The 13,122-nt window shown below is 45.4% G+C and overlaps 1 protein-coding gene across 6 annotated transcripts in view; it reads right to left on the bottom strand.

Moving 5' to 3' along the window:
- The window catches only part of SEPTIN7 (septin 7), a 128,971-nt gene extending 123,528 nt beyond the window's left edge, over positions 1-5,443 (bottom strand). For 2 of the 6 annotated variants that reach the window (XM_030551350.1, XM_030551352.1), the window contains exon 1: positions 5,181-5,439. Coding sequence is in view for 2 of the 6 variants with exons in the window: in XM_030551355.1 (XP_030407215.1) it covers positions 5,181-5,184 (4 nt within the window). In the remaining 4 variants the exon portion in view is untranslated. Of the gene's footprint in view, positions 1-4,516; positions 4,519-5,180 lie in introns of all 6 variants that reach the window. The other 4 variants (XM_030551351.1, XM_030551355.1, XM_030551354.1 and 1 more) reach the window with 4 other exon arrangements.
- Positions 5,444-13,122: the final 7,679 nt, after the last annotated feature.

Raw genomic sequence — 13,122 nt, 5'->3', positions numbered from 1 at the left:
ACAGTGGCATTTTCCTCAGGAGAAACTTTAGGAGAAGAAACTTAAAATGAGGTCAACACAAAACAACTAGGAAACAAAAAGTCTGTATCACATTCTCCTCCTCCCCCCATGTGAATCAAGGGATTTAAAGAGACTAAAACATGCAAAGTACTGGTCTTTCCGACAACACCAATGTGTTCTGTCAAGCATGTGATCTGAATGTTAGTCTTCCAGTATCCAGGGATCTCAAGCTGATTCTATCAGACTTTCAAATGGGATAGTAGTGACAGCCAAGAAGAGAATGTGTCAGTATGAAAAAACCTGGGTGATAGTGGCACGATAAAAACTACGTTGTATGCAGGGTAATCTGGTTCTAGAATGAAGTCAAAGTGGTAGGATGTGTGTCAAAACAAGATTCATTCTTTTATATACTACAGACAAATTGGCCACTTTCCTCTTGAGAAGTGCTAATTTCTAAGATGTTTTTAGCAGCACAGTATCTACATGCTGTATTATTAGGGATAGCTAAGAGCACCCTAAACAGCCATTTTTCTCACATCTACACTTGATCAATGCAGTAAAATAGGTTTGCAAAGCAGCTGCACTTAACTCTGAAAGTGAAGCTACGAAAAATTTTTATTAGTAATGCAAAAAATCCCCTACCTAAAAAAAAAAAAGCTGCCCCCATCCTGGTACAAGACATTAAAAACAGTACTCTTAAAACTGATTAAATAGGGGTTAAAAAATTCACTGATCAACTCACCATTGGCAAACGGGAAATTCTCCAGGAGAATTGAAAGAAGAGGAGAGATCATCAAAACTATCAGATTCTACAGAATTTAAACTTTCATTAGAATTAAGTTTTAGCTCTTGCAGTTGTGAAAAAGCTTCACAACACTATGCTGACACTCCTCCTCACCCACAACATCTTTTTGTAGCCACCTCTGGCTAGGTATCTGCAGATCATTAAGTAACTACAATTTATATACTAGCCTACAGTTGAACACTACTCAAAATTCAATTACTAATTTAAACACTGCTCAGGGAAGCTACTCAAATCATGACTAAAATACCACTACTTACAGAGAAAACACTTGCAGTAGCTTGTGTTATTCATGGGTGAATAAACCAAATTTCAGACGTGAGGAACATCTGTAACAAGCACGTGCCTGTCTAGTTTCAATAGGTTAAGTGGACATAAGCCCAATCATAAATTTAAGTAAAAATGTATTCCAAAACAACAATCCCAATCTCATCAAGCTACAGGCCTCATCCTAGAGTTAGTTCTGGGAGTAGGCACTTATGATTACAACAAAACTTACTAAAAAATGTCTATCATCCCATTCAGACCTCACAGCTACAGTAACCAAGGATCTGCTGCTCCTTTTGAACTAAAACATCCAATTATTCCTCTAACATTATGAGCATATGGTTTATGTAATCTCAGTTACTCTATTAATAACCTGCTCAAGTGACAAAGGACAAGCCTGACCCCAACCAAAGCAGGGTAATAGAAACTATCAACTCAACAGCTGTATGCCAGTTTTAAAGAGAACTTTATTCAGATCATGTATTGTCGGATATAAATTTTCAGATGTATACAATCAAAATCTAAATTCGTGACTACCAGGAAAACACTTGTTTTATTATCCTGTATTTAGAATTTAATGTCTGATGGATGTTTTTGTATATTCTTTGAAGATGGTCCCTTAAAATAATTTAAAGAACACATCTAAAGCACCATTTTAAGTGAGACAAGTTATAAAACAAGACAAGTTATTTGGTTTTGTGGGTAAACTGAAGGAAATGCTGTGGTGTTTTATAAGAACATAGTTTAGAGTTCTGCTGTATCTGTCTCAGTCCCAAGAGGATGAGTTACTAGTCATCTTTTTACATTAACAGATATAAAACAAAAGTATTGGACTTGAATTAACAAGCAATATTATGGGCAATGCATATTAAATGCTTGAACCTTATCATAGAACACCTATATGCTTATAGTAGCAGTCCATAAATTGTGTAACAGCGGGATGGATAGCTCAGTGGTTTGAGCATTGGCCTGCTAAACCCAGGGTTGTGAGTTCAATACTTAAGGGAGTCACTTAGGGATCTGGGGCAAAATCAGTACTTGGTCCTGCTAGTGAAGGCAGGGGGCTGGACTTGACAACCTTTCAGGGTGCCTTCCAGTTCTATAAGATAAATATATGGAGATATGCCTAAATGTATTTATTTACATGCATCCAAAAATGAAGTTACATTTGGGGACATCTATATGAGGTGATCAGTTTAAAGTGACCAATCTAAAAATTACTGATCTATTTCAATTTGACCAGAAAGAGACAGGCTACAAGGTGATCCATGCCATGCCAATAACAGGATAAGCTAAAAGTTAGTTAAATTGTCAGTTTCAGGGATTATAAAAATTCACTCAGGCAGAAGATATAGATTCTGATATGGTTTAAGTGGATACTAATATTTTCAAAGTGAGGTCCTAAAATATCCTATCAGCCCCTAAATGTAACATCTGGATGATTCTGTAACCGTTATTTTTTAGCCACTTTTCAAAGCCTGTATTCACATACAACTTCCATTTACTGGTACTGGCCGTTAAAGTGTCTGCTACTAAAATGCAGATAATATTGCTTTTAGCTAGAAAACAAATGCTGCTCTGCTTTGGATTTCAATGCTATCAGTCCCAGTCTGCTTATCAATGTTATACTAAAGCGTGCTGCAAAAGTGTTACAGGAGAAGGAAACATGAAAAAGTTACTACAAAAATGCTTCACCTACTACTTCACAGATGCACAAAACACAAGTATCCCATTCATTCACTAATATTTTCAGAAAGTAAATCCCACCTACATATGTTTTAAGGGAGACGTTACAGGAAAGCATTTCTCTTCTTCCCTAGAATAAAGTACTATGTCTACACTTTAAAAAAACAACACCTCACTACCACAACAATTAATCTATGTTCTCATCTGACAATTTACTTTTTTTTTTTTTTTTTTTTTTAAGTTAAACATTATACTCCAGATAGAGACTAATTCAGGCTTAACTGAGAAAAGAGAGGAAATATAGGGAGAAAAGGACTGAATATCAAACAGGCTAGGTTAAAATACCTTAAAATAAATTCAGATTACTTGAACAAGTACTGTCATCTAGGGACAAGAAGAGTGATCCAATTGGTATCTGTTATTTTTATGATAATCCTAGCTTCATAGTCCCCCGTGGAAGAAAAAAAATCAGTTTATATAACTCAGCAAACATTCTGGTATTCTAGGACCAATAAGGCATTGTTACAGAGATTAAAGAGCTATTAACTACCTCAGTGAAATGAAGAGGTGTAACCAATTCAAAGGTGCTGAATACATATATACACAAACAATACTGATATTTTAGGCTTGTTTTTTCTTTTAATTGGACAAGGTTTTCACTAAATATTAATACAGAGCTTAGACCAAGAGTAGGCAATCTATGGCATGCGTGCCAAAGGCAGCACGTGAGCTGATTTTCAGTGGCACTCACACTGCCTGGGTCCTGGCCACCAGTCCGGGGGGCTCTGCATTTTAATTTAATTTTAAATGAAGCTTCTTAAACATTTTTAAAACTTTACTTTACATGCAACAATAGTTTAGTCATATACTATAGACATATAGAAAGAGACCTTTTAAAAACATCAAAATGTATTACTGGCATGCAAAACCTTAACTTAGAGTGAATAAATGAAGACTTGGCACACCATTTCTGAAAGGTTGCCGACCCCTGCCTTAGACTTTTCAATGTACAAAAGATTATATATCTCCTCCATGAACTTAACCTTTCAGGTATAAAGCATTACATGATTGAAAACCTATCTATCACAGTACCTCCGAGATGAAGATGATAAAGGACAGTAATAGAGAACAAATTATAAACAAGTATTCTCAACTAAGATATTACTCTCCTGAGCCACTGCTGTGTTATTGTGTCTTCACAACAAAACAAGCCCAAAGCTGCATCCAAAGATATTTAAATGTTACACTTTACATATTTATACCTAACTTTCCTAGGGACTGAAGTCTTACTGCAACAAAGTCACAGTATCTTAAAGTAACTAATACTTCCCCCAAAACTGCCTATTAAGTTTTGCATATCCTGTCACAACATTTATTTGGTCATCTGTCTTAAAACGTTAATTAAGGCTTCGTCCCAACCTTTTGTAGGTTTCTTTTTAAAAAATGAATAAAATAGATGTTGTGTATCTTAAATTTATCAAAAAAAAAGCTTTCAAGGACAAAAAGACGTATGTGGACTAATTTTAAATGAATACTGAGTAACTCATTTACTTCAATTACAACAAAGAATCAAATACACCATGAAACCCAGAAGTCTAACAGTACAGCAAGCTCTTTTCGGGTGTGACTGGATAACTCCAGTGAAAATGAGCTCTCATTCACAATACATGAGTGGGGGGTTGAGGGCGGAGTCGGATGAAAGAGGTTAAAAACGTGTGTCTACATGGACTATGAAAAAGCTCTACCGAATAAAACACCCACAGCTCACAGAAACTAGGAGGGAAACACGCTGAAATTTCTCTCCTATTCCCCCCCCCCGCCCCCTGTGATTTCAGTCCCACCCGCTTCTCTCTTCCATATTTCTCCTGCCTTAATTCCTGCTGCAAATTCCTCCCTCATAAATTTGGGCACAAACGGGGGGGGGGGGTGTAACCAAAAAAAAACAAAAAAGAAAACCTCTCCAGCATTTCCGATTCTGCACCGCTTAAAAAAAATTACATTGCAGGAAGTGGGGATAAGGGGGTGCTGGAGCCAGTCAGGGGGGAGGCAGGCCCACATGGGGGGGGGGGGGGTGGAGCCAGTAAGGGGGGGGCTGGCCCACGTTGAGGGGGGAAGACTGGAGCCCTCAGCTCTGAGGATGCAGCGGGGCGAGGTCCCGCGACGGGCTGCGCCTGGAGCTCCGGCTGCGAGCGAGCTCCCTGGGGCGGGGTGGCCCCGGCGCCTCGGACTGGAAGGGGACGGCGGCTGGGCCAGACCCGGCGTTACAGCCTCGCGGGCGGCGGCGAGACCCACTCTCCACCCTGCCCGTCATGGAGACCTCGAGCCGCCGCCGCCCACAGGAAACGCCGCCGCCCCCCCGCTCCAACTGTCACAGTCCCGGCTCGGGGCGCAGAGCGGCCCCGCGGGCCCCGGGCTGGACACTCACCCATGGCGCTGGCGGCGGATCTGCTGCTGTTGACGTTCCTCCACCTCAGCCGCGGCGGCACTGACCGAGCTCCCCCTCCCCCCACTAGCCAACCCCAGCTACTGCTACTGCCGCTGCCTCCGCCCCGCTGATTCGCTAACGTCCCCTACGCCGATTCCGCAGCGTACCCGCCCTACACCACACTACCCCTACGCACACGAACTAGAGAACAAGCGGATTTCACTTCCCCACGCCTCTCCTAGTACGCAGCAGCTTCCGGCCTTGCGGCCTGAGATCCCGAACACTCTCGAGAGATTTCTCCTCCTCTCCGCCCCCTGAACGAGTTTTGACTATTGCCCCGCCCCATGGAATTGCCCGGCGGCCATTTTGAATCCGGGCAATGAAATGCTGTATTGCCTCTGCAGCGTTCGCTTGGCTCAACGTCAGGAGGAAATCCCCCTCCCTCCGGACTGAGCCACGGTGATAGCGAAGTGGGGGGGGGGCCTTGCCCGAATCAAAGATGGCTGACAAGCAGGGCTACGCAAAGCGGCTACTCCAACCCTTTCCAGGGCTATTCTGGTAGAGTCGTTACTCTCTACGCCGTTCTGCGTTACGTGTTCTGATCGGCCCCCGCCCAGCACCGTAACGTAAACATGTGTCAGCGATGTACGCAATTAGCGTAGCGGCGGCCTTGGCTGCGGAAAAGAGCGCGGGCAGCGAAGAGAAGGCGGGAGGGCAGAGGGGACGGGGAGGTGAAGCAGGCGGCTGCCGGGGGGCGTTGGCAGGCGGCCCTGGCGGATCGATGTTTCCGGGACGGGTTGGGCTCCTCGCGCAGCAGACACGCCCGCGTTTGCACCTGCGCTTACCCTGCCCAGGCTGCTGCTGCGAGAGGCGTGTCAAGGGGAGAGGGAGCGGCTCCCTCTCTGTGTGATTTTCTTCAAGGGATGTTTGGGCCCAACCGTAATCTCCTGCTCATCCATGCCCGTCCCCAGGCTTGGAGAGAGGGTCCGCCGCCTCCTGGGACAGTCTCCCTGGGGGAAACCTTCAGTTCAGAACCAAAGTGCAAACGCGCCTGTCTGCCCCCTAACCACGTAGCCTAACAACAAGCCATCTGCTCCTGCATGCGTTGCCCTACGCTGCCTATTTTACATTTATTTTACATCCACACTGCAAACTGAGCATACTGCTTTGCTGGAAAGCAGCTCCTTCTGGGGTGTCAAGTATCAGAGGGGTAGCCTTGTTAGTCTGGATCTGTAAAAGCAGCAAAGAATCTTGTGGCATCTTATAGACTAACAGACGTTTTGGAGCATGAGCTTTCGTGTGTGAATACCCACTTCCTCAGATGCACCCTTCTGGGGAGGAGAGCTGCAGTCAAATACACACCTAGCACGGCCCAGATTGCGAGGAGTAGGAAGTGGGAATCTTGCCCAAGAATATTTGACCAAACCCATCATCTTATGAAAATTGTCATGAGGAACTAAGTTATTGTCTGGTTATTTTATTTTTTTGTAGAAATGGCTTTCCTAAGAAATGGCTTCTTCAACTGTAACTGTAAATACATACAAAAACGATTGGAAAGAACTAAGTGAAGCTGTCTAAGAATTGGAGGGTTTGCATATTTAATTATCAATCTTCCTCTGTCAAATTCCTGAGTGTAAATAATGGCCAACCTTTCCTGCTGTCAGCAAGTATTAATTTGAATCGTGTGTCCCAGCAATTTTAATGAAATTTTTAAAAAACAAACCATGTTTGTATGCAGTAAAACCATGTTTGTATGCAGCAATTTGCAGAAAGAAGATAAAACCTTTGTAGGAGACTCAAGACTCCCTTGGTCTCTTTGCAATTGTTCTGATAATAGATGCTGTTTGGTTCAGTCTGGTGCATTCCAAAGACAGTAAATTGTCTCTTCAGAAATATCTTTATGAGTCAGGGGTAATGCCATCACTTGCAAGGACAGAGTAGCAGTATCTGAGAAGAATGAATACCAGTAAAGGCGGACAAACTAATTCCATCTCTCACTCAAACACTGATCTCAGAATTTAGAATATTGCATTTTTTATATTTCAGCCAAAAAGCCTTGGAATCTTTCAAAATCATGTCTTTCAGTGCCAGTGCTGGACGCTTGAAGGCCCAGATCCTCAAAGGTATTTAGACTTGTAACTTCCATTGATTTCATGGTAGTTAGGAGCATACATACCTTTGAAAATCTGGGCCTAGATATCTATATATACGTGTTTGCAATTGCAAACTATTATATTATTATTTATTTGTGTTATAATAAATAATAGCACCTGATGCCATGGACATATGGTTGTGCCAGGCAGTGTACAAACTAAAAAGATGGTCTCTGCCCTAAGAAGTTTACAATCTAAGTACTTTCTTTGTGCTAGGGATATTACAGAGGTCTGTGCTTTCCAGTTCTCGTCACATTAATGATCAATACTCTACTGTAGTGGGGAAAGTGCTAGCAGAAAAGAGGGAATATTCATAGTCTTAACAAGTCTTATGGTGTTATGTCTGAATGCAACTGATTTCCTGCCATTTTGAGAATGAACTTTTAAGTGCAGGACTGTTACTGTTGGTACAGAGGAGCTAGTTTCCTTACAACTGCAAGAGTGATATCTCAGTATCCTATATGGTTGTAGAAGGCATAGGGATACTTATGGGAATTCTCTGATTAGTAATGTTGTAAGAAGGTATAAACAAGCAATGAGAGAGAGAGAGACATAGATGAAACATATTCTCTACCCAATTTTATATTTTTCCTAAACTGTGTATAAAAATACATCTAATTGGTAATTAGTTACTTTTATTTTATTCTGATAACATAGTGAGCAAACACTTCTTGTGAAAACACTGAAGGCACATACTCTTTAAACTTATATTAGAGAATATATGCATCACCATTCTTTGTGGTTCTATCCTGCTTCAAGAGCTTGAACAGTTACAATATAATGCGGTTCTGAGATGCCAAAGAGAGAGAGAGACTCTTATTATCTTTGGCCACAAGCCTGCCCAATATTGTCTACCATAAGTTTGTATCTTTCATAACAGATGAGAAGAAACAATCCTTTTCACTGTAGTTGTTTTGGATGACAATGTCCATGACATTAAATTATAGGTACATGGCTTTTGTGGTCAATTGAATGCTAAATAAAAACAAGCATTTGATAGCCAGAATAGTTGTTTATTGCACACACAGTAGACTCCAAAAACTAGTCCATAAAAAGGACAACACAGTGGAACAAACAAGGACAGAACAGGAAAAACAAAATTATTTTTCTCTTGTAAGGGTTTCAAGCTGTTGTACTTCATATTTTCATGGTCTTTTCATTGATACCACATTGCGTACCATAGATAAAATAGGTAATTTATTGGGAGATGTTCTAAAAAGGTAATAAATTGTTTCAGAGTAGGTCTTTTAAGTGAGAAATTGCTTGATAGATTAACTGGTGAAAAAAAAATAGTGGAATGGATACACTATCCTGTTCTCTCTGAAATCAAAGGCAAAATTGCCACTGACTTAATCTGAAGCAAGACTGACCCTAACCTTATTAAATCTCATTTGGTTTTTGTGAAAGGTTAATGTCAGGTTCTTTTGGGCTGCAAATAATAATTTTTTCTCTTTTCATACAATTATTAGGAGCACTAAGAAGATTGGTAAAAAATTAGTACATTTTGAGAAAAAAGAACAAAATGCTGATGTCTGAGGCATTCTGTGTACAGTATAATAAATGCTGTAATTTTAATTTTTAGGCAATTTACTCTTTTTCTCTCAGGATAAGGACTTTGGCCTGGATCCACAAAGGGACTTAGGCATTGCAACACTAAGCAATGACTAACTTTTAGGCACTTAGAAAATCACAGAAACAACTCTGTGATTCACAAAGCTGGAGTTAGGCACATAGGCGCCATAAACATTGAATAAGGAGAGACAGGCTACTAAGAATGTGATCAACAAAGCCAGCACGCTGCGAGGAGGGGGGGGGGGGAGCTACATAAGTATGGGCAGTAGGTGAAGCTTCCCCTGGGGGAGGCTAGCTCTCAGCTCTGCCCCTTCTGCCTGCAGCCCCACCCACACTCCCCTCCCACTCTGCCACAGGCCCTGCCCTCACTCCAACTCCCCCCCAGCCCCCCCACACAGTTTAGGGTATGGCTACATTTGGAATTTCAAAGCGCTGCTGCGGCAGCGCTTTGAAGTGTGAGTGTAGTCAGAGTGGCAGCGCTGGGAGAGAGCTCTCCCAGTGCTGCATGTAAACCACATCCCTTACGGGTGTAGCGTGCAGCGCTGGGAGCCGCGCTCCCAGCGCTGCTGCCCTGATTACACTGACGTTTTACAGCGCTGTATCTTGCAGCGCTCGGGGGTGTTTTTTCACACCCCATTTGCAGCGCTGTAAAGTGTGAGTGTAGCCAAGGCCTTAGTTTGTTCCTCCTCTCCTCTCTCCCTTCCCCACGAGGCCATCACTGCCCGCCACTCCCCGCGTCCCTCCTCTCCTCCACCATTCTCCCGCACAAGGCCTCCACCACTCCCTGCATTCCTCCACTTCCCCTCCCCTGCGAAGCCCCCGTCACACGTCTCTCCTCTCCTCCCCCTCTGCTCACTGCATCCCTCCTCTTCTCCACACACTCCCTTCTCTCAGGAGGCCCGCACGGGAAAGGAGGGACACAGGGCAGTGGAGGCCTCATGAGAGGAGGGTAAAAGAGAGGAGGGACGTAGCGGGCAGGAGGGGGTGGAGGAGAGGAGGAACACATTGAGCCGCAGGGACCTCCAGAGAGCAGGGTGGAATGAAGGAGAGGAGGGACTCAGACAGGCAGTGGTGGACAGTGGGGGCCTCAGGGAAGAGGCGGAGCAGGCATGGGAAAAGGTGAAGCACAGGCGGGGCCACCACGGCCCATGCATCTGGTGGTGGGGCAGCCTAGCCTCCCCTGACCTACTGTATCCACCACCTATTCACATAAAATAGTCAGTGGGTGATGCAGTGTCATCAACCCCACCCCACTCCAGGAGATAGGTATTTGAGTCTATGCAGCAGGGAGGCCCATCTCTGTACTTGGGAACCATAGTGGGGAACCCCTCTCCTGGAGTTAGGCACTTCAGTAATTTCTTGTGAGGGGGGAAACCTAGGGTCCAGTCCCCCTGCTCCAGTAACTCTTAATTATTTAATACAAAAAGGAACAGCTGCAACCTGAGAGATTCAAGGAGCCCCATCTCAGAATATCCCACAGGTTAGTGGGAAGTGCACTTTCCTGAGAGCTGGGATTAGGAGACCCTTGTTCAAATCCTTTCTCTCCCTGTAGCTGAAGCGGGATTTGGACCTGGGTCTTCCACATCCCAGGTGAGTGCTCCAACCCCTGGCTTAAAAGTTATAAGGTGCAGTGGCATCACAAACTCCTCCTCCAGTGGCAGTTTTGTGTTGAGGGAGGCAGGTGCCTAACCCATTCCTACAAGAAACACCTTTGGCACCTAAGCCATCTGACTCCATAACAGGTTCCCAGTTGTGGATCGCTAAGCAGAGATAGACACCTCCTTGCTGCCCAGACTTAAGTCACCTAGTCTGTGAGAGGGGTGGGATTTAGGACACGCCCCATTTGCTGGCATCTCCCTTTGGCTAGTTTAGGTAGCTCCACACTTAGTGTGCTGGCTTTTGTGAATCATATTCTAAGGTTCCTATGTCTTCCCATTCATTGTATAGGAGCCTAGGTGCCTAATTCAGGCTTTATGGATTGCAGTGTTGTTCCTGTGATTTCTAGTTACCTGCTGCAATGCTCAGTGTTGCAACACCTTTGTGGATCCGGCATCAGTAGCATAGCTGGTGGGATTCAGCGGAAGCAGCTGCTTCCGCTCAGGCTGGCAGGCACGGAAGCGGCACCTGCCAGCCGCATGGCTGGAGAAGCCGTGGGGTGGCAGCAGCAGCCCGGCCCGGAAGCGGCACCTGCCAGCCCCGCTGCCTGCCGCACGGCCAGAGGAGACGCGGGGTGGCAGGTGGGCTCGGAAGCGCAGGAGGGAAGGTGAGCGGAGGGGTCCGGTCTGAGGGCATGGCCAGAGGGGGAGCCAAGGGGTGGGGGGGCGACTTTTTTATGTTTTGTGCTCCCCCTAAGCCGAAAACCTGGCTATGCCACTGTCCAGCATAGATGCCTACGTACCTTTGTGGATCTGGGCCTTCATTACTACAACACTAGAATTAGGAAAATTAAGTTGGAGGAAATTTCAAAGTTGCCCAGATTCTGTAGAAAATGATTAATTTAAAGAAAAACTGCAATTTGTTTGTAAAATATGATACTTGTGAAGTTTACAATTTTTTAAAAAAGTGAAATATAATGCAAATTACTAAAGATCAGAAGCTATTATTATTCTATCTGCCTGCTAATATAGGGGCAAATCCTGCTCACCTTCTTCACACGCTGTTGACTAAGGGCCCAATCTTGCAAAGTGACCAGCACCTCTTGCTAGGAGCTGGGTTGAGAATGCTCAGCACCTAAATAGAAGGCACATTGTCCTCCTCCAAATCCCTCCTTAAACCTCTCATGTGCTGTAATGCCTATAAAAAAGATCTTGACAGCAGTTAGGCTACTCATGTACTGGGACCACAATCTATCATGCTGATCAATATTGTCTCATGGTTTCCTTGCACTTTCCCATCTATTTGTCTGTATCCATCTGTTGTCTCTTGTCTTATACAGTAAACGCCGTATTATCCAGCACCAACCAGAAAGCTCTAGAAACTGGCATTTCTGATATCCATTAAAGTCCAGTTGGTGCAGAGCCGACAGGCTCCCTACCTGGCTCCGCATGGCTCCATAGCCAATGGGAGCTGGAACCGCATGGAACCATGACCAATGGGAGCTGTGGGGGCAGTGCCTCCAGGTGGACGTAGTGCACAGAGCTGCCTGGCCACACCTCCACCTAGGACAGGGGTGGGCAAACATTTTGGCCTGAGGCCACACCTGGGAATAGAAATTGTATGGCGGGCCATGAATGCTCACAAAATTGGGGTTGGGGTAAGGATCTGGTTGGGGGTGCAGGCTCTGGGGTGGGGCTGGGGAGGAGAAGTTTGGGGTGTAGAAGGGTGCTTCAGGCTGGGACCAAGGAGTTCACAGGGCAGGAGGGGGGATATGGGCTGGGGCAGAGGATTGGGGTGCGGGGAGAGGCTCAGGAGTGCAGGCTTTGGGTGGCGCTTACTTCAAGTGGCCTCAGGAAGCAGTGCCCATGTCCCCACTCTGGCTCATATGCAGAACTGTGGCCAGGCAGCTCTGCACGCTGCCCCATCCGCAGATGCCACCCCTGCAGCTCCCATTAGCCACAGTTCCCAGTCAATGGGAGCTGCGGGGGCAGCACTTGGGTCGGGGGCAGTATGCAGAGCAGAGCAATCTGGCTGCCCCTACGCATTGGAGCCAGAGCGTGGCCATGCTGCTGCTTCTGGGACCTGCGAGAAGCAGCCCCCGACCTTGCTCCCTGGCTGGAGCACTGGAGCAGGGAAAGCCCCAGACCCTGCTCCCCAGCAGAGCTCAAGGGCCAGATTAACATGGCTAGCAGGCTGTAGTTTGCTCATCCCTGGTCTAGGAGCAGCAGAGACATGTCACCGCTTCCGGGGAGTCACCCGAGGTGAGTGCCGCCCGTATCCGGCACCCCGAGCGCCCTCCTGCACCGCAGCCCCCTGCCCCAAGCTCCCTCCCCCACCCAAACTCCCTCCCAGAGTCCATGCTCTGCACTCCCTTCTGCGCCCCAGCCCTGAGCCCCCTCCCGCATCCAAACTCCCTCCCTCTTAGTTAACTGGAATTTTTGATTTACCAGCACCCCTCATTCCTCTAATATGCCAGATCACAAAGCTTTTACTGTACTTAGATTTTAAGCTTTTTGCAGCAGGGCCCACTTTTTGGTTCTGATTCTGTATGGTGCCTCACAAAATGGGGTCCTGATCCATAACAAAGGCTCCTAGATACTGCGGTAATACAAATAAATAAA

This window comes from Gopherus evgoodei, chromosome 2 (genome assembly GCF_007399415.2).
Source record: "Gopherus evgoodei ecotype Sinaloan lineage chromosome 2, rGopEvg1_v1.p, whole genome shotgun sequence".
Lineage (NCBI taxonomy): Eukaryota > Metazoa > Chordata > Testudines > Testudinidae > Gopherus > Gopherus evgoodei.
Note: the sequence above shows the minus strand (reverse complement) of the source record. Positions and strands in the feature narration are given on the sequence as shown.